Source organism: Pelobates fuscus, chromosome 13, assembly GCF_036172605.1.
Source record: "Pelobates fuscus isolate aPelFus1 chromosome 13, aPelFus1.pri, whole genome shotgun sequence".
Taxonomy (NCBI): domain Eukaryota; kingdom Metazoa; phylum Chordata; class Amphibia; order Anura; family Pelobatidae; genus Pelobates; species Pelobates fuscus.
The window spans coordinates 83,927,935-83,952,709 of NC_086329.1; the positions used below are offsets into that span (position 1 = coordinate 83,927,935).

Below are 24,775 nucleotides of genomic sequence, written 5' to 3' on the forward strand. Positions count from 1 at the left end.
AAAGAGAGTGACAAGGGAGGGAGGGGGCGAAAGAGAGTGACGAGGGAGGGAGGGTGGGGGAGAAAGAGTGACAAGGGAGGGAGGGGGAGAAAGAGTGACAAGGGAGGGAGGGAGGGGGAGAAAGAGTGACAAGGGAGGGAGGGAGGGGGAGAAAGAGTGACAAGGGAGGGAGGGAGGGAGGGGGAGAAAGAGAGTGACAAGGGAGGGAGAAAGAGAGTGACAAGGGAGGGAGGGGGAGAAAGAGAGTGACAAGGGAGGACGGAGGGGGAGAAAGAGTGACAAGGGAGGGAGGGGGGGAGAAAGAGTGACAAGGGAGGGGGGAGAAAGAGTGACAAGGGAGGTGGAGAAAGAGTGACAAGGGAGGGGGAGAAAGAGTGACAAGGGAGGGGGAGAAAGAGTGACAAGGGAGGGAGGGAGGAGAAAGAGAATGACAAGGGAGGGAGGGGGAGAAAGAGAGTTACAGGGGAGGGGGAGGGAAGAGAGTGACAAGGGAGGGAGGGGGCGAAAGAGAGTGACGAGGGAGGGAGGGTGGGGGAGAAAGAGTGACAAGGGAGGGAGGGGGAGAAAGAGTGACAAGGGAGGGGGAGAAAGAGTGACAAGGGAGGGGGCGAAAGAGAGTGACAAGGGAGGGAGGGGGCGAAAGAGTGACAAGGGAGGGAGAAAGAGAGTGGGGAGGGAGGGAGAAAGAGAGTAGGGAGGGAGAAAGAGAGTGGGGAGGGAGGGAGGGAGGGGAAGAAAGAGAGTGACAAGGGAGGGGGAGAAAGAGAGTGACAAGGGAGGGAGGGGGTGAAAGAGAGTGACGAGGGAGGGAGGGTGGGGGAGAAAGAGTGACAAGGGAGGGAGGGTGAGAAAGAGTGACAAGGGAGGGAGGGGGAGAAAGAGAGTGACCAGGGAGGGAGGGGGAGATAGAGAGTGACAAGGGAGGGAGGGGGAGAAAGAGAGTGACAAGGGGGGACGGAGGGGGAGAAAGAGTGACAAGGGAGGGAGGGAGGGGGGGAGAAAGAGTGACAAGGGAGGGAGGGGGGGAGAAAGAGTGACAAGGGAGGGAGTGGGGGAGAAAGAGTGACAAGGGAGGGAGGGGGGGAGAAAGAGTGACAAGGGAGGGAGTGGGGGAGAAAGAGTGACAAGGGAGGGAGGGGGGAGAAAGAGTGACAAGGGAGGTGGAGAAAGAGTGACAAGGGAGGGGGAGAAAGAGTGACAAGGGAGGGGAGAAAGAGTGACAAGGGAGGGAGGGAGGAGAAAGAGAGTGACAAGGGAGGGAGGGGGAGAAAGAGAGTGACAAGGGAGGGAGGGGGCGAAAGAGAGTGACGAGGGAGGGTGGGGGAGAAAGAGTGACGAGGGAGGGAGGGAGGGAGGGGGAGAAAGAGTGACAAGGGAGGGAGGGGGAGAAAGAGAGTGACAAGGGAGGGAGAAAGAGAGTGACAAGGGAGGGAGGGAGGGGGAGAAAGAGTGACAAGGGAGGGAGGGAGGGGGAGAAAGAGAGTGACAAGGGAGGGAGAAAGAGAGTGACAAGGGAGGGAGGGGGAGAAAGAGTGACAAGGGAGGGAGGGGGAGAAAGAGTGACAAGGGAGGGAGGGAGGGGGAGAAAGAGAGTGACAAGGGAGGGAGAAAGAGAGTGACAAGGGAGGGAGGGGGAGAAAGAGAGTGACAAGGGGGGACGGAGGGGGAGAAAGAGTGACAAGGGAGCGAGGGGGGGGAGAAAGAGTGACAAGGGAGGGAGGGGGGAGAAAGAGTGACAAGGGAGGTGGAGAAAGAGTGACAAGGGAGGGGGAGAAAGAGTGACAAGGGAGGGGGAGAAAGAGTGACAAGGGAGGGAGGGAGGAGAAAGAGAGTGACAAGGGAGGGAGGGGGAGAAAGAGAGTGACGAGGGAGGGGGAGAAAGAGAGTGACAAGGGAGGGAGGGAGGGGGAGAAGGAGGGAGAGAGATTGACATTCACACACACACACACACACAATCATGCAACCCTTACACACACAGAAACACACAATGCATTCCTTACACACACTCAATGCACCCCGTGCACACACACACACACAATCACACAATCATGCAACCCTTACACACACAGAAACACACAATGCATTCCTTACACACACTCAATGCACCCTTTACAGACGCACACACTGCATCCCGTACATACACAGAAACACACCTTTCAGCCCTTACACATACAAACACAGATTCACACAATGCATTCCTTACACACTTATCAGGACATCCCCTACACACTCCACCCCCTGTGAACAAACTCATTGGTGGAACATGAAGGTGGACCCTGGGACCCAGACCTTGAGCTGTGTAAAGGGCCCCCAAAAAATGGAGCTGCTTCCCGTTCTCCCAGAACATTGATTTTTGTGACCACAGTTACAAACAGCCTCCAGAGAGCCTGTTCTACACCAGACCAGTGGCGCCAGACTGCAGCTAGAGCCCATCATCATCCTCATATGGTTGTAAGTAGGCAATCTAGCATATTATTCGTGGCACTAATCTCTAATTTACCTCACATTAAAGAAACACTATAGTCCCCAGAACCACTGCAGCTTAATGTAGTGGTTCTGGTGTCTATAGTCTGTCCCTGCAGGCCTTTTAATGTAAACACGGCGGCACTCCAGCACTGGCGTTAGTTAACATGGCAGAAAAATAATTGGAAAGGGTTAGGGGGCTACTAATAAGGATAGGGGGAGAGGGGTAGGTAGAAAATAATTGGAAAGGTTTAGGGGGGCTACTAATATGGATGGGAGGAGGGGGGAGGTAGAAAAATTATTGGAAGGGGTTAGGGGAGTACTAATATGAATGGAAGGGGTAGGGTGGGTTCTAGTATGCATGGAAGGGGTTAGGGGGTACGAATATGCATGGAAGGGGTTAGGGGGGTACTAATATGCATGGAAGGGGTAGGGGGTTAATATGCGTGGAAGGGGTAGGTGGGGTTCTTTTGTGCATGGAAGGGGTAGGGGTGGTTCTAATATTCATGGGAAGGGTAGGGGTGGTTCTAATCAGGAGGCGCAGTATCCGGGTAAGTAAAACCCCTTCCCTGTAGTGACCCTTTAATGTTATTATTTAATCATTTATATAGTGACTGCAAATTCCGTAGCGCTGTACAATGGGAAAAACAACTCCTAGTTTACGGAATAAGAATATACCCGGCGAGTAAAAATGCTATCCCCCCCAGATTTTTTTGGGTTCCTACGCCCATGACTGTTCGGTGAAACCGTTCATCTGGACAAGCTCCAGGGTAAGAACATTAACTTTTTCAAAGTTTTCCAAGTACCGAACTAGACCAACCGCAAGCACCGATTCTCTGGAACGGTTTTGGGCATGGGATCATGTGTGCGGTCGGTCAAAAATAAGATTTCCAGGAAATTTCTGAACCCCTGAACTGATCTGGGTGATTTTTGGATATGTTAGTCACCCAGATCAGGGCTATCGGGGGATGTAACTTTTGTGGGGTTTGTGAAAATGTGTGTTTTTTGTGCGTGGACATAATGGAGTTTAATATAGTGCTTGACTCATTTATCTCCCAGGCATAGAGGAGGGATTGACCTATTTTGTATGGGAGTGTCTTGGACCTGAGAGCCAATGTAAACATATATTTGTTTCTACTGTGGTTTACTCTCAGGTCCAGGGGGGTGGCCCCTTGCATGGGGACTGTCATAAAAGGCCAGTTGTGCTAACATTAAACTGAGATTCGTTTTACCCTCCGTGAAGTCTAGGCTCATGTTTGGGGGATTGGAGAGCTATAGACACACTCTTGGGTTGCTATAATCACTATACTCCCTTGGATCACAACACTTGCTCTTATAAGAGCAACCTGCTTCGCTCTCTGGACTAATAGAAGTCTGCCCCCTGGAAGCTAGATCCTGGTCTTGGGTCCAGGGTGGGTGGAGGACAGCGAGACCCCAATCAAGCTGCGGCAGTTTGTGAGGTTTACAGTGGTTATGGTGTTCCAGTGCAATGCTTATGGTGCTGGAACGTACTAGGAAGCAGCAATTGATGGAGGTACCCGGTCGGGGTGCCAGGCAGTCCATCACAGGCCCATCATAATTGTCAGCGCTGGGCCCAATGGGCTCTTAATCCGACCATGGGGGTCACATGTGCAATATCACTTATCAGAACACAGCCTGCTACAGGGATCAAATATTAATAAAGCAGCCTGGTAGTGCAAGTGATTCTGGATCAGCACAATATGCTCATCTTGCAGGACAATCCTGATTTTAGATTCCTGTCCAACTATCACTTTAACCATTGAAAGGTCCTCATAATTAACTGCAACCTTATTTCAGAGCATTCCTGTTTCAGCACCGCTCTGCGCACAGATAGCCTTAGTTGGCTGTTTTGCATGACTAGTGCACATGGAGTAACTAGTGACGTGAAGCATTGATGTCTCTGCTCCTCTCCCATCCGGCATGTGTCATGTAACTTACAACTCAAGTGGGTCAAATGTGATATCCCTTATAACCACCATTATAATAATACAGTCATAGTTCAGAGCAATTTGTGTATTGGATCTCTCTTCCTTTACATGACCACATCTGTTTTATAGGACCACAAACAAGCTTTCCGGTTAGGCTGGCCACATGGTACCCACCAATTTTGTGGTATTCAGAGTTGTTGTGGTTGTTGGATGGCATCATGCAGTGTTGGATGAAGTCAATTCTGCCCGATTTAGAGAGCACAGGATGTATTGATAAACACAAACAAGCTCAATAAACCTGCATTGGGGTTTCTTCCCTAAATATTTACATGGAACTAAAAACACATGGCAAAATTAGGACAATTTTTGGTCCAAATTCTGTTCATTCATTATTACTTCATAACAATTAACTGTTTAGTGGAGGATTCCCATCTAGAACATTCAATGCAGAGGATATCATTCTATGAGTGCCCACTCAGCACACACAACAGAACATATTATTCCCTGAGTGCCCACTTACAACAGCTCCTACCCCAATGACCTTCAGCACACTCCAAAATATATTTTCGTGAACATCCACTCAACGTGCTGCCTACTTCACAATCACCCTCGTCAAAAGAGAATGTCTCTCCATGAGTGCCCACTAACAACACCTCCTTCGCACTCAAGACACAGCTCATATACTGACACAATCAACACAGAGCCTCCTATGTTTACAACATAATCAAGAGTTTGCTTTGCCCAAATGATGAGAATCAATGCCCTGAGTTCCCACTCATAGCACCGTAAAAAATGTACCCTCCCATGAGTGTCTACTCTATGGTAAATGAGCTAGATGAACTCCATACACATGTGTCTCATGTGATCTTTATTAACATTGTATAAACACAATAAACCACATTGGTGGGGGCACAGTTGCATAATCACATAAAAATCTACCTGTCTGCAGGCAATAAATTAACATGCAAAGCAACATCAACCAACAATAAGGGCAATATGTAACGAAGCATAATCGTGATACAGATCGCACAACAAGATTGGTGCAGGAAAGGTCTTCCATCTTCTTACTTCTTGTGGGCCAGATTTTGGGGTTACACAGTCCCTCCACACTGTAGATGTTCATCAGTCATCATCAGCATCTTTGATAAAGGTCCAATGCCCATCTCTTGAACGTTGCTATAATCCGCTGGTCATCTGCACATGCTGAAGGACTGAAGAATTCTTTGAAAACCAGGAGAACTTAAAAAATGTACAATAAACATTAAAATTATATAAATATGAGAGATGACTTGAAGATGACCAGAGGGCCCTACTTAATTTCCAGCTCCTACATAATTCATAGAGAATATGGCTTAGTAAAGTGTCTGCATTTTGTGGGATGGTTGATAGTAACTTGTTTCTTTTAATAATTGTGGTACATAGTCCTTGGTGCTGTGATTATTAAGATATGCACTTCCTTTCTGCTGTGTGAGTAATTATAGCCACTCACTGCTGTAGTTATTGGGGTACACAGTATTTTACCTCTCACCGTTATAAGTTATTGGGGATCTCCAGTGCAGTAATTACTGGAGTGAACAATCTCTACCCACTGCGAGAGACGAGGGTCCATCAGTGCAATTGTTTTTGGAGTACATAGTCCCTCCCTGTGTGAAGTACAGGGGTTACTCATTGCAGTAATTATTGTGGTAAACAGACCCTCCCGTGCCAGTCAGGCTTGTGCAACCCTGTGTGACCTGGCGTGGAGGCACTTTGCTATGTGGATGGAACCTTGTTCAAACTGCACTCTCTTTGAATGTATCATTGAGGCTCTGTGGACGTCTGGGCCTCCTCCGACTTGTGGAAAGGAGGCGACGGAGAGATGATGTAGTGCTGAGATCTCCACAACTTTGTAAGGACATCTGTTCTTGAGGTCTTTCATGCTCAAACGGTAATGGGCTCTTAAGAACCTACAACAGAAAGATAAAAAGTAGAGGAGTTATAGGAAGGGTTACATTAAGCAAAGAGATTAGTTACAGGGAAGAATTACATTGGAAAATAGATGGGGCATAGGATTTATAAGGAAAAATAGGAAGCGGAATATGGAATAATGGGACAAGTTTTTTTGCAACGTCTGCAATGCTCTATATAGTACAGAAGTGTGGTGGAACAAATTATTATACGTGATATATGTGCATACATAGACATTATTTTCATATTTGAAGGAATTTTAGAATTCTTCATTCCCAGAAATGTCACCGGTTTCTTTACAAACACCAATAAAGAAGACATTTAACATTTTTTAAAAAAAATAAATTTTTGCAATTCCTACAATGTGCAACAAAAAAATGTTTTTTCTGCCTCTTGAAATTGACCCTGACCAAAATATTAATAAGTGATTCCATATGTTGGTCACATATCACAGGAACTGTAATGCCAATACAGATTATGCAACAGGGTGTCTTACCGGTTTATGATATTGATTGGTCTGTTCCATTCCTTCCTTGAAGCTCTGTCTAGAACGATGCAGGAATCGTGCCACAAGGACTCTGGTACTACGCCCACCCTTCAAGTCTCCAAGAGACAGAGCGCCACTCTTAGAGAGTCTTTGCATCGCCCTTCGTGTTGCTTGGAACCTACTCTTCCCAGCTGAGCTTGTGCGTAGTAACCGAGGGGACTGGTGGAAACCATGTTGGTACAAGCAAGCTTCAGAACAGAGACCTAGAGTGGTGAGGAATGAGAAGGCTCAGCAGTTTATCACGGATAATTCTAACTCTGAACAAATGATCATGTAGACAATTATGAAACCACAGTTTGTTTCATTAGCAAGAGTTTGAGTCGATTAAACTTGATTAGGTAATTGATATAATTTATCCTAACATTTGAGAATATCTTCTGACCTGCATCGATGGAGGACACAGAAATGTCATCTTCCATTGTCTTGGCATAATCCGCTTCTTGTAGATCTGCATAAAACAGCAAAAATTCTTAATTATACATTGGGAGGGGCGGTCAGACGGAATGAAGCGAAACAACAAATAGGAAGACAATTTAGAGACCGTCCAATATTAAATGAAACAGCATAATGAGCACTTTTCCAAGCTATGAATCTATCTTGAGAACTGTCTGTCTGAGAAAGGGAAGAATGTCTCTAGTAGGGACTGCACATATCCTATAGGTTACTTAATTCAAATAATATATTGGTACTCCAGATTCAGGAGATGGCAAACCACCTAGATTACGTCCATAGGTGTTGAGAGTCAAGGAACACAAATTCCATCATACACGTCATGTTGTTCTTATTCCAAAAAGAACTCTGAGGGATCGTGGGATCTGTGTGTCTGGACGCTCTCTGCATAAGAACTAGAAGTAGATAACGGCACAAGGATACACAAAAGGGCTTGTTTCCTGGAAGCCCATCAGAGAACACAAGGTTCTTCCTGAAACGATAAGGGACTTTTTATATTTCTAAATTTCAGGATGTTGGATGGCTTGCGCATGCCCACGTTTACACCAGTACATTTGTAGATCCAGCAACAGAGATTGCAAATGTTCGGACAAAGTTGCTGGCTCGTAAAAATTAGCCTATTTTTGCCAAATTAATTCTTTTGCCTAGTATGCTCAATTCTCATTCAGTAAATAAATCTCTTTATCAGTTACGCCTGCTCAACACTACAAACATTACAAACAGCCAAAGGACAAATCACGTGGCTGCAGGTTATGTAAGGCATGCAGACATGAGCAAGAAATTAATGCTTTTTATTTTTTTTAACCAAACTTTAGCATTTGACCAGCATTTTAAGCAATAATGTCCATTGTGTGATAGTAGATTTCCTGCAGAAACACATGACTTCCTGAGATTTCTGCACATCACAGACAGACAAGATATGAATGCTCTAGTAACTAATCAGTAGAAAGTAATCTCCGAATGCATTTTTTTTTCTAAAACCTTGCAATTACATAGAATTTTAAATGTCAACATTTTCGTGATGTTGAATTGTTACTCCGTTGAGAAGACAGTAACAGAATTATGTCATTATTCCCAGCATTATATCCGGATTAAAAATGATAGGTATTACATTCCATGGCATCTTGAAAGTAGGCTACCCCCTAAACCATAAAGACCTCTTTATCCTAGAATACTCCAGGTTATTATAGCTCAAGGGATTCAGAGATATTGGGGTAACAGGTTCTTGATCCAACGAGAGATCCGACTGTCATTCTGGGGTTAAGAAGGAATTTTGATTTCTAGAGAAAGTGCTCAAGCTGAGTTTTTTGCCTTCTTTTGAATCAACATCAAAAATAGATGTGAGAAAGGCTGGACTTGATGGACGCAAGTCTTTTTTTCAGCCTATGTAACTGTGTAAAGCAGGGTACCTTGACTCTAATTACTCCCTTCTTTATTAATGGCACCATAGTATCGCCATTTTTGTTAATGCAATGAAATACTGACGCGATCACAAAATTTATAGTCCTCTACAAAAGGAACATTTATCCAATAAACTCTCACCTGTATTATAAGAAAAGCTGATTCCAGGGTCACTGTGGGAGCGAATCACAAGCCGTGGAGTTATGTTCGTGCACAGTGCTGCTGGTCGGGTATTTTCGCTGTACCTGCGATGAGCACAGTCAGGGATTTGGCACGGTGAGTTGTGATGGAGGGAACACCCAGATCCTCTGCTCCACCGTACTGTCCCTTGGACTTTCCCCTTTAGTCTCAGTTCAGGAAAACAGGGACCAGATGTGCGTCCAACTGTCTCCAGCCTGTTACAGCTACGAGCGATAACATTTCCCACTGGGGGCAAAGTGTTACCATTAGCGTTGGGTGTGGAACAAGAAAATGAACGCCCTCCTTTCGCACGAGGCGTGGTGATCTCCTCAAATGGTCCCTGAAGGCCAAGTGTGGGGCTCTGCTGGTGATGTAAGCATTGGTCACAGTCCACACTCAAACAGTAATCTGCACGACTGCGCTGAATGGAACGATACAGAACATAATCCACGGAACGCATGGATCCCTGTACCTCCAGCAAAACCGAGTCTTCTGATGGACTGCTGTCCTCTGTAGCGTAAAGAAAACCAGAATTAACAGAGGTATCCACAACACAAAGGACCAATTGTTGAAAACAAAAAGTTGACAGGTGGACAAAACACTATAGATAGTTAAGAATGTCCACAGATCATTTCCTTAATTTCTTTTCAGTAGTTATAGTACAATGAGATTGCGCAGCATAACACAAGTATCACAGGTGAGACCTTTCGTACAGTGATGGTACATAGTCATATTTATGGAAAATACCAACCACTTGAAGTTTGAGCATTCCCGACATAGACTATAAGATTCTGCATACAAAAAGTATTTCTTACTTGCCTTCCACGACCAATATGCATACAAGAACACAACTATTATTATTATTATTATTATTATTATTATTATTGCCATTTATATAGAACCAACAGATTCCGTAGCGCTTTACAATGTTATGAGAGGGGGATTTAACTATAAATAGGACAATTACAAAAAACGTACAGGAATGATAGGTTGGAGAGGACCCTGCTCAAACGAGCTTACAGTCTATAGGAGGTGCGGTGTAAAACTATTGTATCCTAAAAGGACTCAAACAAGGATCAGCATTAGACACAGTCAAAAGCCGGTCGGACCAAATTCTACACAGTCACTCACCATTGCAGCTGTTACCCGTAGAGTCGATTCTCTCAGACAAACTAGGACAGGAGACCTCATTCACCTGAGGATCAAACAATGTGGCCTATGGAAAAAAGTTGATTTAATTCTAAAATATCATAAAAGGCAAAGTGATTACACACAACCACGCTCCTTAACCCAGTCCCCAAATTTTGTCGGTATCCCCACTGGAACAGAATTGGGAAATGCACAAAACAAGAGATAAAATATCGAAAGCAAGAAGAGCATGCAAGTGATATATTTTATTTATTTATTTTGAGTAGCGAAATTAAATCTTTCTATTTTCAAATAAGAGCCTATAACCACCATTTTCTTTACACAGTTGGACTGTTCGCGTTCTTTGAGATTTGGTTTGAGAACCACTGACAAACATGACACAATGTAACGATACTGTACCTGACTGTCCTCCCGGATACCCATGACACTCTCGTAGGAAGGTGGGAAGTCTGTGGGGTACAAAGGAATTGGACTATCCATAGACCCATTGTATGTAATACTGAAAGAGGAAAATAGCAGGGTCACATGGTAGACTGCAACAAGATTAGCATCTTATTGTGATTTTGCCTGACTCTCACCTCTGAGCGTCAGTTTCTGAGCTGCAGGTGTACTCGGGTGGATAGTATGGTGGTGGTGGGACAGGAGGTACAAACTCCTCGCACTCAATCATACTTTGTAGTATGGTGTCCTGGGGTGAGAGACAATCCAGGTTCATAGACGTGGATCTCTGTGGTGCCAACTAAGGAGAGAAAAGGGAAGAGAGTGAAAAAATATATATATGTGCGTGTAAACAATGGAGTTCATAGAAGGAGATGATTGGTGTCTGCACGCATGGTACAGAACTTACTACATGGATCACATCCAATGAGAAGAGCTGAATGCAGCAGATGACAGCTGACAATGTGCAGATGATGGTTGAAAGGATGGTGAGGCCACAAACACTGAATAAGAGGTCCTAAGACATATAGAGAAGGAGAGTTAGATTTGAACATACCACCAAGTGAAGGGGGCTTCCTTGGAGGTAAGGATGAAGACTGCGGGGAGAGGCAAGACATAGACATTCAGTAAGAGAGGCTTAAATACAAAGAAATGTAGAAGAATTATAGACATAAAAATAAACCGTAATAATTGCACTTAAACTACTGATAACAGCGTAGGATATCTCTAACCTCAGGACTGTCCTGAGGTTGTGTGCTACCAGTAACCTTTACAGCAGATGTCGGTCACCATCTGTTGTGTGGACACTGCTCCAACGCACCTAAACAACTTTAGATTAATGAAGCAATTTTATTTTAATTTAATTTTTTTTATTTTTTTATTGGTCTTTGGGCAGAAAACAAATATGCATAAACAGAGTATTCGTGAAAGTGATGCAGTGACAATATCATGGAACAAGGATGTGGAACATCACTCATAGGTACACACAAAGATAGATGCGCTATAAAAAAACCTCCCATATTAAAGACCTATTTTGAAGTATTTATGAGTTATGGCTGAAAATAGTAGGTATGCTAATAGAGATAAATGATGGGTGTGACAAACTCCCCTTTTTAAGGGAGTTTGCCATGAGTTTTTGGAGGGGCCTGCTTGCCACCCTCCTGCCCTATGACTATGGCCCCTGGGGTGTATTGCCATTTAAAATGGCTATTTGAGCTTATTGGATTTTTAAAACAAACTTTTTTTGTCCCGTTAATTCCATGGGAAAATGTGCCTCTTCCCCTTCCCCTTTTTCCTGTCCTCTTGTTCTCCAGCAGGGCGTTGTCCCAGGGACACTGCTAGACCAGTTGAAACTTGGCTGCTTTGTCCCTCCTCAATCTCTCATCAGCCCTTGCTATTGTTTAACCCCATGGCGATCCAACTGTATTCGTGAGATCTGAGCGCTTTTCAGACATATTGAGCGCTCAGATCCAAGCTATCTGGGGATATGTTGGACATATAGGTTAAACATTGTATTATATGAGTTATGTATTTTTATGTGATTGTTGTAACAGTTTTTGGACTTGGAGATATTTCCTGTACCTGGACATAATTGGCTTACCACAGCTTCTTAAGCCAATTATCTCCAGGATAGAGGAGAAGATAGACTGGCCGCACATCCTAAATCTGTGGAACTGTTTTGGGCATGAAAGCCATGCTTGCGGTCAGTCAAATATGACTTCCAGGAATTTCCTGAACCCCTGCTCTAATCTGGGTGATTTTTGGATATGTTGTTCGCCCAGATCAGAGCTATCCAGGGATGTATGATTTGTGTGGATATGTTGTTGTTTTGGGGTGTTTCTGTGTTTTGGGTAAAACTGTATATTTTCTGCCTGTGATAATTAAGTTAGCCCATTGTGTTTAGTAATTATATCACAGGCAGATGGGGAGGGTTTGTGTGCCTTAGCTTTGAGTGTCTGACTCTACTGTGTTGATTGGCTGTTGTAACTTTGTGTCCAGTGTACCACAAGGTCCACGTGGGTGGTAACCTTGTGGGAAAATGTGTATATAAGAAAGTCCTGTGTGCTCATTAAACCAGTTCTACTTCACCCTCAATTTAGAGTCCTGTCTCTTATTGGGGGAATCTGCTACAAGTATTGCTATGCTCTGCATACTTCCTTGAATAATCACTAAGCTCCTGTAAGAGCTTGTTCCTCCTTCACTCTCTGGAGAAAGAGAGGTTCACCCACTGGAACCTGGAACCTTGTCGTAGGTCCAGGGTGGGTAGGAGACAGCGAGACCCCAACTAAGCTGCGGCGTTTCGTTTTTGCAGTGCTTATGGTGTCAAGTGGAGTGCTTGGAGCCCTCAGGAAGCACTAGGAGCATCCATCAACGGAGGTATCCAGTCGGGGTGCCAGGTGACCTGTTACAATGGGAAACAGTGGCGTACATACCGGGTATGTACCCACTGTGGCCAGCCTCTTCTCCTGGGGGGCCCAGGAGCCGGCTGGCCCTGGTGTCACCCGGCAGGCAGGCTAGCGGGCGCGCGAGGGAGCACTCTCCCCTTCCGGCTCCGGCATCAGTACGCGGCCTGCAAGGGAGCTGAACAGGAAGCACTCAGCCAGGGAGAGTGCTCCCTCACACGCCCACCAGCCTGCCCGTCGCGTGACACCACTGGACCCCAGGGAATCCCCTCAGCTCTCCCAAAGGTAGGGAGGCTGGGGGGATTAAATTTTTTTTTTAAATGTGTGTGTGTGTGTTAGAGTGTGTGTTAGAGTATGTGTTAGAGTATGTGTTAGTGTTAGAGTGTGTCAGTGAGTGTTACTGTGTGTGTCTGTTACTGAGTGTGTTAGTTTGTGTGCGTCTGTTAGGGAGTGTGTGTTTTGTAAGTGAGTGAGTCTGTCTGTCAGTGAGTGTGTATGTATGTCTGTCTCTGAGTGTGTGTCTGTCAGTAAATGTGTGTGTGTTAGCTAGTGTGTATGTGTCTGTTCATGAGAGTGTGTCTGTGTATGCGTCTGTTCGTGAGTGTGTCTTAAGCACGTGTGTGTGTGTCTTAAGCACTTACCTTTCTCCAGCGCCGGCCTCCCTTGGCGCTGAGGATCTCTCCGCCCCAATCCGCCTCTCAGCTCCGAATGCGCATGCGTGGCAAGAGCTGCGTGCGCATTCAAATTGCCCATAGGACGTTCAGCGTCTTCTCACTGTGATTTTCACAGTGAGAATCGCGGAAGCTCCTCTAGCGGCGGTCAATGAGACAGCCACTAGAGGCTGGATTAACCGCTATGTTTTCAGCTGCAGGGTTAAAACTAGAGGGACCTGGCACCCAGACCACTTCATTGAGCTGATGTGATCTGGGTGTCTGTAGTGGTCCTTTAAGTGAATGTGTATCTGCATACACTGGCGTACATACCGCAGCTGCAGGGGTTGCAGCCCTGCAACCAGGTGCCTGCCGCCATGTGTTGCGCCCCCAGCCCGCGCAGAGTAGCGCGCGGGGGGGGTCCACGGATCAGTTTTCGCACCGGGGCCCCATGGGTTGTGTATACGACACTGATGGGAAATATGAGGAGTAGGAAGGGAAACTTGGAAGTAACCATTACAGTGAGAAAGTTAATGTGGCGGTAGAGAACATCCAGAAATGTACAGTAGATCCCTCATTCCAAACTCAGGAACAGCGATTACAAGAAAATTTGAATAAGTATCAGAATATCATTAAGATCCGCAAACATAAAAAGTTTGTTAGGGACAATGACGACTATAGATCAGGAAGAATCTACAGACATTTTAAAAAGACCACAAGGGTTGGGCTGTCGTCAAACTAGGTAAAGTTACTCGAGAGACGAATTTAGTTACATCAGTCAACATAGGTTGGTGTGTAGATGAATCATCCATAAAGGAACACTATAGGGTCAGGAACACGAACATGTATTCTTGACCCTATAGTGTTAAAACCACCATCTAGTGAAAACTACATTCACTACAAACGACATTATGAAAACTACAATAATTACACTTGCAGGGTTAAGGGTGATGGGAGTTGACACCCAGACCACTCCAATGGGCAGAAGTGGTCCGGGTGCCTGGAGTGTCCCTTTAAGGTTATATAGCATAACGCAAACATTTGCGAATGCTTTACAAATATGTTGAGGTCGAACTATGTTACTAACATCATCTGTAACTAAAAAGGGTGTTTTGGTGTAACTGTGGTCGTTCTGTAGTCTCCTAGGTAATAGCACACTTGCTTTGTTGCCCTGTACATATTGTCTGGTTTTGAGTTTTTGTATATTATACATGGTTTTGCAAACATTTATGGTGTTAATTTCTTTTTGTATCTGCACTATTTAGGGGGATGTCATTAAGTCCCCTAAGGTCTTAAATAGCTCAAGATGTTTAGACTGGGACACCTTATTAAGCCCTCTTGATCAATACACCTCGTATTACTGCCTTGTGTGCCTGCCACAAGGAAGAAGGGGTAATGTCTGGTGTGTCATTTAATCTAAAGTATTCTTTGAGGTTTTCTTCAGTTTCATTGCAGAAAGGGTCATTTTGTAGAAAGGAGTCATTAAAATGCCAAATTACAAACTCTAAATTTAAATGCATCGGTCAATGTCAATAATAAAGGGTGAGTGGTTAGACCAAATAATGTCCCCTAGCTCACATGACTTTACAACAAATAAGGAGGAGCTAATCAATAAAACAACGTCAATTCTAGAATGAGAATGGTGCACCAATAAATAAACATAACATTACAGAGATATCAGAAGTACTACAATTTTTTATTAATATAATAAATAATAAAAGCAACAAAAAAATTTGTATCAATATGTGCAAAACTATATGATATATATAAGACATCCCCTGAATTTCCTTCTAATAGAAGCATGGGAAAAAGATCTACAGATTACCACGACAAGAAAAGAATGTATCAAAGCAAATATTGTTGTAGCTAAGGCAATACATTGCCTTAATTTAATAGAAAGTCATTATAAAATCGTTAACAGATGGCATTATGTCCCTACTAAACTGGCCAAAATGTACCCCTCTATACAACATACACGTGGGAGATGTGGCTCTACCAGGGCAGATTATGTTCATGTATGGTGGTCATGCCCGAAAATAACCCAACTCTGGAATAAAGTAACGAAATTCTTCAAAGATCAGCTAGATGTACATTTAGATTTTTCATGTAGATCGATGGTATTACACATTGGATGGCCCATGTTATCTGATGGCCATGGTACTTATCCTAGTAGAACCTAAAGCAGCATTGGCTAGATACTGGAAACTTCGAGACATTCCCCCCTTGGGGAAATGATAAGACATCAAATCTTGAATCACTGTAAAATGGAGAGAAGTCTTCTAAGACAGAAGAATTCATTTAATCCTAGAATAGAACAATGGAGAAAATGGATAATAAAAGTGGGGAGCAATTGCGAATTGTTGTCTTATTTATATCCTTGGATCGCGAACATGTCTCTTTCTTTTTGCCTATTTTTTTTCGCTTTCCTCTCCCTTTTTTTTTTTATTTTTTTGACATAATATGACCATATGAATGCTCGAGTATACTTGTATTTATGCTATTTATCTACCCATTTAATTTTTCTGTTTTTGTATATGTTTAAAAAAAAAAAATAATCCTTTGCATGAAATGTTAAGAATTTTCAATAACGATAAAAACATTTTTTTTAAAAAAAATAAGAGAATGGTGCAATAAGAGATAAGAGTAAGATCGCTCATCAGGATGCAACATCCGCCATACGCCCTACGTACTGTTAAGCTGTAGAAACAACGTAGCTACCGGGTTAAAATTGAGATTTGAGCAGCTTAAACCTAGGCGAGCTTCGTAGTAATGAAGTATCAGTTTGTGGGTCAAGGATTTGATTGATATCACCACAAATGATGGTGATGCCCTTCTGTATAACCACCAGCCTAGTAATGCATGAACATTAACCAAAGTATATACAACATAACTCAAAATACACACTAATATGAGATAGCTACCTGGCAAATCAGTTATCTTATGGAGTAACTCAAATGCTACAGGTTTGTGGATGTAAATAGACACCCCTCTCCATTTAGACATGTGAGCAGAGTGATATTGTATAAGAAAAGGTTTCATTCCAAAGTGTACGATCTTATTTTTGGGGAAGTAGATCTCCTGAAGACAAAGAATGTCAGCCTAGGATTTTCATGACTCCTTAAGCATCATGTGCCTCTCACAGGACATGTTTAAACCCCCTAACATGATGGGAGTAGATTCTCATAATGGGAGGAGAGTTTAATTTAGAGTTCCATTATAAGCGGAGCAGAATGTATATAGCTATCTAATGTTCTAGGAAACACATTATATATAAACCAAATTGTCATCGATCACAGGTTATTAAATAGAAGGCCACCTACATTCTGAGGTTCAGGGAGACAGATGTTTAAGAGAAATGCTGACAATGATATATGTGCTAATGGGGGTATCATTGTACACCGTAGATTTGAGATCACGTCCACCCAGTGTTGCCATGAGTGAATTAAGGTTTGCCCATTACCGTCCGCTGCGATCAGGCACTAGCAAATAAAGGAAGAAGTCCTACTGGGAAGGTCAGCTTCAAGGGAGATCCTCACACCTTCCCAGCCAGCCAGGTTGGCAGCTTGTGTGCATCATGAAGGCACTTTGTGCGCCATAAGCTGCTGACCCTGGATACAGCATATACACTTCATTAAGCTAAAGTTGTTATGGTGCTTAGAGAGTCCCTTAAGCACTGCCTTGCATTAAACAGGGAGGTCATGATGTGAGCCTGTACCTGCAGCCACTGTACGCTACAATGGATCAGTGTGCATATTATAGGGCATTACCTTCAATGCGGTGCGGATACTGCCACAGTCGGCATTTGGGTACATGGTCAGTTTTTCTAGATCTTCATTACAAGAAGATTGGATTTGATATTCTGACAGCAGGTGGCAGCAAACACACCAGTTTTTCTCCTCGGAAGAAAGAAAAAAAAAAAAAGAAAAAGAATTACAACTGGTATAAGGTATAAGAGATTGTCGCCCTTGGGCCAATCGTTCTAGTTACAGCAGAATTTGAAGTTAGATAAGATAAGGACATGAGGGAGCAATAATGCTGCTGGGTTTGCATTATGCGACTCTCTACGGCTTACCTTCTTGCATGCGTCAAATGATTTCACCAGCTGCGCGTTCTGACACGACAATATGGAGCCCGCAAGGCTAAGCATGACACACAAAGCTGTCACCAGTGTGAATGGTGTGATCTGGAAGCAGAAAATTGGGTCACGGAGAAGGCTTGTCACAAAACTCTACTACTACTGCACAGCAAGAACAGAAAAAGAAAACCACTCCATGTCAGCAAGTCCGAAATGTCCTCCATTTATAAAGTTTCATAATATTCTAGGTTGGAAAAAAAGCCCCAGTCAAGCCATCTTGTAAGTACTTTTTCCAGCAGAGATGACAGATATGCTAGCCCGTTATATTCAAACATGTCTGGAACACATTAATGGAACAATGCACACACAAACGCACACTCTTAGAACGCTACATGTTCACAGCATGTTTGTTCCCAATGTTAAGATTAGTATAGGACTTAGGGATACTTTAAAACAGGATGGACATATGATGTGTCCAAGTCTCCATATTTATTTGCAAAGATGGGCAATTTAAAATAGCCTCGTAAGATTTAAAACTGTGAGCATGTTGATTCCTTGTGTATTTTGTATATACACATTATCAGCTACAACATTTAAACTACATGTCTAATATTGTGCAGGTCCACCTCAAGCTGCCAAAACAACTCTAATGCATCAAGGCCTGGACTCCAGAAGACCTCTGAACGTGGTATCAGGCACCAGGACATTAGCAGCAGATCCTGCAAGTCACAAGGTGGGGATTCATGGATTGGATTTGTTGTTTCAGCACATCCCCCTAGATGCTCAATCTGACTACAATCGGGGGAATATGGAGGCCAACAAAACACCTTGAGCTCTTTGTGATGTTCCTCAAACCATTCCTGACCATTTTTGCAGTGTGCATTATCCAGCTGAAAAAGGTCCCTGCCATTAGGGAACACCACTGCCATAATGGGGTGCACATTGTCTAGTATGGTCAGACTAACATTCACATGAATGCCAGTACCCAATGTTTCCCAGCAGAACATTGCCCAGAGCAGAACACTTCCTCTGCTGGCCTGCCTTCTTCCCATGCGTGCATCCTGCTTCCATCTCTTCCCCATGTAAACGACGCACATGCACCTGGTTATCCACCTGATCTACAAGAAAACATGATTCATCAGTCCAGGCAACCTTCTTCTATTGCTCCATGGTCCAGTTCTAATTCTTACGTCCACATTGAAGGTGCTTTCGGCAGTGGACATGGGTCAATGTGGGTGCTCTGATCAGTCTGAGGCTATGCAGAACCATCCACAGCAAACTGCAATACACTGTGTGTTCTTACACATTTCTATCACTGCCAACATTAGGTGTTTCAGCAATTTAAACTAAGGTAGTTTTTCTGTCTGATTGGACCAGTCGGGCTAGCTTTCACTCTCCATTTGCATCAATTAATCTTAGGCACCCAAGAACTTGATTCTTCATTGCACCACTTTTGGTAGGTAGTAACCAGTGCATACCGGGAATTCGCCAAAAAAACATGCTGTTTTGGAGATGCTCTGACCCATCCGTCTAGCCATCACTATTTGGCGCTTGTCAAAGTCACTAAGATCTTTTTGCTAGCCCATAATTCCTGCTTCCAAAATACTAAATGAAATTCAAGAAGTGACTGTTCACTTGTCGCCTAATATATCCCACCCCTTGACAGGTGCCATTGTGAAGATAGAATCAATGTTATTCATTACACCTGTCAGTGGTTTTACTGCTTTGGCTGAGCAGTGAAATTTGGGCTTTACAGCAGCACACTAGTTACAAAAATGCATTCAAACTCTGTAACACAGATAAAGAAAAACATTTTTGACTGATCTCCTTCCTAGATGCAGAGGTCAGAGGAAAGTGGAAGAGAAGTTGTCTGTCTCTACTGGACTAGAACTGCCGTCATGTTCAATATAGGATTCTAGCTGAAGCTGGCGGTTAATGGGATAGTAAATAAAACACTTGCTGAATAGCTTTTGCACAATATCAATCCTATCTCATCCAGCGGTTGGCCAAGTCTAATGAGAACTGTGGTTCATATATATAGCGTTATATAGCAAGTCATAATTTTAATGAACTCAAAATGTAATACCTAAAAATGGCTCTTGCACAGCCCTATAGTGCGAATCTCAATAAAATCACTCATCTCTCTGAGAAGTTACGGACTGGAGATTTGCCCTCCATGCTAGTAAGTGAGAAGCATTTGATTGGACAATGCACAGCACTTACAAGTGTTGGTTTAAAATGAGGGTGAGTCTTCGTGAGCTGCAGAAGCCAGTTCTGCAGCTAATAAAAAATTATATTTTTAGAGCTTTGCAAATATTTTAGTAAATGCATATTTTTGCACACTTTTGGACGTAGAGTTTCCCTGAAATCTGATATAAAACTATTCCCCTAGTAATACAGGAGAGATACAGCCTCCTCCAATGGAAAAGCAGCTGGACCTCCACAACGTCACATATGTCGATTACAGCATGACCGTTTTTCTTAACACACGGGCTCTATGTACTTAACTGCATGCTGTGCACTTTATAGTGTTTCTGTTATATGATAAATATTAGACTTACCACCATTGTGAATGGCCTCTTCCATGAGATGCATCCGATCAGCCCTGACACTGCCAACTAAACAGCAAAAGCATGAAGAGATAGAGCCCGGAAGGGAGGCAGGGCAGGGAGATGGGAGCAAGGAATGTTTTGGGGAATTAGAGGAACAATGGATTAAGGGACAGATGAAGAGTGAAAAAGATTAAGGATGATAAAACAAAAGTAAGAAAATAGTTCAAAAACCAACAATCGCTAGTCATATTTCATCTACAGAATTAATGTAATCTTGGCCCTTCTCCCCAAGTGAAACAAGTCTAGAGAAGAGCCCTTAATACAAGGTGAATTTCAAGTTTAAAGCCAAAATTGGCCAAATGGAAAGAATCTCCAAGGCAGCTGTGCTTCGAGTTCATTTCCTTTGGACTTAAATTTGAAAAGCACTTTATTTCACATTAGTGAATAACCCTGTTAGAAGCGGTGTATCCAGCCTTGAAAACAGAGGCCTAGAGAATCCTGCAGATACCTTGTCAATCTGTCCCTACAGATCTGCATTCACTGAACCATGTGGATGAGGTCCTTCACCCTTTCGCACTGTGGACATTACAGATTTTGCCAGGCACACAAAGTCCATAGTTATAGGCCTTGAAGATCTGGCCATGGATCTGAAGAATATGTTCTTGCATTTTGGTAACCCAGGTCAACTGCAAGTGAGCCAACAGATCTGGCCTCACCCTTAGTGAACCTGTGGAGCCAATCCAGTCCTCAAGTTGGAAACCCTACAGATCTCTTCCCTTGCCCACAGAGACCCTATGGATCCACATTTGTCTACAGGCTCCCATGTCGATCCAGATCTGTCCACATATATCCTGAAGGTCTAACCACAAACCTAGGGACTCTGTGGTCTGGCCCTGCAACCACAGACCTTCAGTACCAGGGCCATATTTAAAGATCCCTGAAGATCTGCCCTAGCTGCCAAGCACAATATGGTTTTGGCACTGGGGTTCCAGGAGAGCGTGAGATCAGACTCAAAACCCAGAGACTATCTATTTTCGCACTGACAATCTGCCCTACTACTTATTTTAATTTCCCCTCCATTAATATCTGGCAATGAATATACAGAGTCCATATGTATCTGGGCCTGTACCCACAGAGTCCCTGCTTATTTGACCCTGACCCCACAGACCACAAAGATCTGAAGATACACTAAATAATTCAGAGAACCTAACCACAAACCCAGAGAACATGTGGTCTGACCCTACTCCAAGACATACCCTCATTCCAGGCCTGAACCTAGAGATCTGGTTCATTTGTCCTGACATTCTAATTCTGATTGGACCCAGGTGATCAGCCCAAAAACCTCCCTTTCAGTCTCAGATCATACCCCTATACACAGACACCCTACATAACTGTCCTTGACCAAGAAACTTTGCATTTCAAACTCTGTCTTAAGAGTGCACATCCAGCTCTGCATAGGCCCAGATTAGTTTCCAAATACCCTACATATCATGCCCTGCTCCCTGAGACCCTCTGGATCCAGCCCTAGACCCAGATACCATACAGACCTAGCCTTTGACCAAAAGAACCTGCAGATTCAGCTTTAGCAATCATAGTCATGCCGTTCGAACCGTTTGCAGATCTGACCCTGTTCCCAGAGACCCTTTCTTTCTGAGAATATATTCCTGCACCTAAAGGATCCTGAGAATCGGTTCTTTCACCCTGATGCCCACCACTGCCACACAGAGAATTTACTTGGTATACCCTATGCCCGGTAACCACACAAATTTAGCTTTGCAACCTACGATATTGCCGATTGAAGTCTGCAAAATCTGCCTTGTACGTAGGTGTTACGCAGACAACCCCACTCTGCATCTAGAAATCCTGGGAATCTGTGTTTTCACCCCGAGAATCCAACTGGACATTAATATGTCCTGCGTATTTGGCCCTGTACCCAGAAACACTGTGGGATCCTGCCCTGTGCCCAGAGAGCCTGCTGCAACATACTGTGATGAACTAGATCCCTCTCAGGAATCCAAACAGCCTGCATTTCCAGCTTATTAACCAAAAATCCTTGATGTACGTGACGATTTCTAGATTAAATCAGAAAGATATATAGAAAAGAAGCGAAGCATTCATAGCTACCATTGCACCTGCTTTTAAACATAGCTCAGAACTTCAGTTTACATACTATCGTATATGCGCTTGATTATCCCATTGTACAGCGCTGCAGAAGTTGTTGGTTCTTTATAAGAAATGAATAATAAATTATGCATGTAAAGGAACACAAAATAATTTCACTAGAATGGTTAAAATACACGTAAGCTATCATGACCTACCAGAGAGAACTTGTGTCCCCATTCATGCTATATTAAGAATGCTTACTAGAATAGTGATATGCAATGACCATCAATAGTTTGATGGTTCAGAACCCATTCTTTTTGCCAAACACTATATCCCTCTGCCCCCTGCAAATATTGCCCACCTATAAAGTGACTTACCGAAAAACCAGCCCAGGATGGGCATGAGTGCTTGAGTTTCATAGATGGTGTGATGGATGCAGCCACCAAACTGAAAGTACTGATCAGGACTCCAAGCGTTACCTGTACAAAGCCCAAAACCAGCAGGACATGTGACCAGCTTCTGTGTAGCCGGACTTGGGACATGCTCCGTGAGGTGCGGCCAGTCAGAGAAAAACTGGAATCTGTAGGTGAAGGCATGACGCCTAAAGAGGAGAGTAGATGGTCCAAAAGCAGGGTGTCAGAGATAGTATTCATCAGGAAAAGACACCCAGCCCCAAAGAGCAGGGGGTATTACGCGGAGACCTTGCAGCATCAGTAACTTGGTAATAACAGACAGACATCAATTTCAGGATTATGAAAGAGTCCTGCTTACGTCAAGATCATGAAGTCCCCATAGGAATGGAACATAGAACGATAGAAATATTAACCCAAAAATGTGCATGTAAACGTCATGAAATCATTATCCAAACCACGCACTGAGCTCTCATTGACGTGATTAAAGATTTACACGGGGAGGCTGAACGATGACTCGCCCCTGAAGACACTATTTCAAGCTCATGCCCAATGGCCTCCCATTAAAAAAATAAAAGATTCCAAAAATGTTGTGGTAGAAGAATTACCTCGGGTATGTAGCAGACGAATTTCTTCATATCCATTATGTAGAATTAGGTAAAAGAGCCCATCTTCCCATAATTATCAGTATTCAATAATGGAGACACTAAGAGGACTCATCCTGCAGCAAAGCGTTTCTTACAGCATCTCCAGTTCCACTTAGGAGCCAGCCGTGTTACACTCATAAAATCCCACCAGGAATACTGCACTCACACACACACACACACACACACTACCCTTCATTCCTCAGGACGAACAAGCTGGGATTTATCCAACGAGAAACTGCAATTAGCCAATGTTACTGACCTTGATCAATGGACATTGATACATTTTCATTAAAAGTCAATTATGTTTTTTAGGTTAAGGGTAAATCGCAATGAGTTGTGGATTAAAGACTCAGAGCAGTTTTCTGTAGAATATTAATGAACCCATAAAGTAATGGCTTGCCAACCATGTTATGACATTCAGATGGACCAAGTTGAATGAATTTGGCCTCCTCTGGAATCTAGGAGACAATGTGGAGAGTTTGGATGAATGAAATTATGGACTCCAGATGATTGAATGTTGGGTGTTTTTCATGAATGAAGTTAAAGCTTATGGATGATCCCCTGTAAGTTAAATGCAATTGCAGACTCTGGGTGACTAATGGATGAATATTAAAGATGGGTAGCCGGTAAGGAAGATGCATAAAAACGGTCTTGCCTTCACCCTTCCCACTAAAAGATTATCTGTCAATCCGATGTATTCCAAAGAAAGCAAGAGGCCTACAGAAGAACTCAAACTGACTCTCCAATTATGGGAAAATCAGAGTGCTTACTTTCCCCATAAGGCTTAGAACATGTCGAGTTAGCCCAATGATACAAATCAATGGTATAAAAGCCAACATTCCTTCTAAACCAACTGGTATAAAATCCAATGTTTCTCGTCAATCCATGGTAGACTTTAAACAATTCACCACAGCATAAAATAAAAAGGTTTCCTTGTAAGCCTTTTGGTACATGCCGGTCTCAATATATCTCCAGTACTTCAAAATGAACGAAGCAGACGAATGGTAGGTTTGAGCGATGCTATATAATGGAAATATAAAACTCAACTCCCAGTAAGTGGTAGACAGAGTATCAACTAATTACCCATGATACTGCCCCCTAGCAAATTGGTTGAATGAGTGCATGGCGGTTGGATGTGGATGTAAGGCTTTTCATGCGTAAAGGTAGGTGCAGGTGAGTGCCGTTGCAGACGAGGTATAAGACCGCATGTTTGCTCTCTGCAGTAAGAGGGTTGTAGATGGAGAAAGAGTTAAGGATGCTGTTTTCTCTTCCTGTAGCAGCAGCCTGCTAAGATATGCAGCAGTGAACAGCCCAGTCCTACTCCCTCCTTCCAACAACAAGGCAGGCTGGGAAATGTAGTCAGTTGCCTCTCAACCCCCCAGAACCCCCATAGCATGTACTTAACATTATGC

General features: G+C 43.6%; 2 protein-coding genes across 2 annotated transcripts in view; one reads left to right on the top strand and one right to left on the bottom strand.

Annotated features, from left to right (window-relative positions):
- The first annotated feature begins 2,335 nt into the window (after positions 1 to 2,335).
- Positions 2,336 to 24,775, top strand: part of RUSC1 (RUN and SH3 domain containing 1) — a 308,029-nt gene continuing 285,589 nt past the window's right edge. Inside the window, exon 1 of the mRNA XM_063439393.1 lies at positions 2,336 to 2,451. The gene's annotated coding sequence lies outside the window, so the exon portion shown is untranslated. The remainder of the gene's footprint in view (positions 2,452 to 24,775) is intronic.
- Positions 5,307 to 24,732, bottom strand: ENTREP3 (endosomal transmembrane epsin interactor 3). Its single transcript, XM_063439397.1, has 12 exons — positions 22,684 to 24,732; positions 20,213 to 20,269; positions 17,649 to 17,759; positions 17,344 to 17,472; positions 10,934 to 11,041; positions 10,665 to 10,825; positions 10,486 to 10,585; positions 10,069 to 10,153; positions 8,899 to 9,447; positions 7,289 to 7,354; positions 6,856 to 7,109; positions 5,307 to 6,358 (listed from the first exon to the last, which is right to left on the bottom strand). Exons 1-12 carry the CDS (start codon positions 22,957 to 22,959, stop codon positions 6,185 to 6,187), a joined length of 2,070 nt encoding a protein of 689 aa, XP_063295467.1. The 5' UTR covers positions 22,960 to 24,732; the 3' UTR covers positions 5,307 to 6,184.

Coding starts and splice junctions, on each gene's coding strand:
- ENTREP3 (XM_063439397.1), bottom strand. CDS start 22,959: ATGAATACTATCTCTGACACCCTGCTTTTGGACCATCTACTCTCCTCT. Junction 17,473..17,648: donor CATTTGACGCATGCAAGAAG/GTAAGCCGTAGA, acceptor CTTTCTTCCGAG/GAGAAAAACTGGTGTGTTTG. Junction 7,355..8,898: donor CAGCTTTTCTTATAATACAG/GTGAGAGTTTAT, acceptor TGTTTTATGCAG/ATCTACAAGAAGCGGATTAT.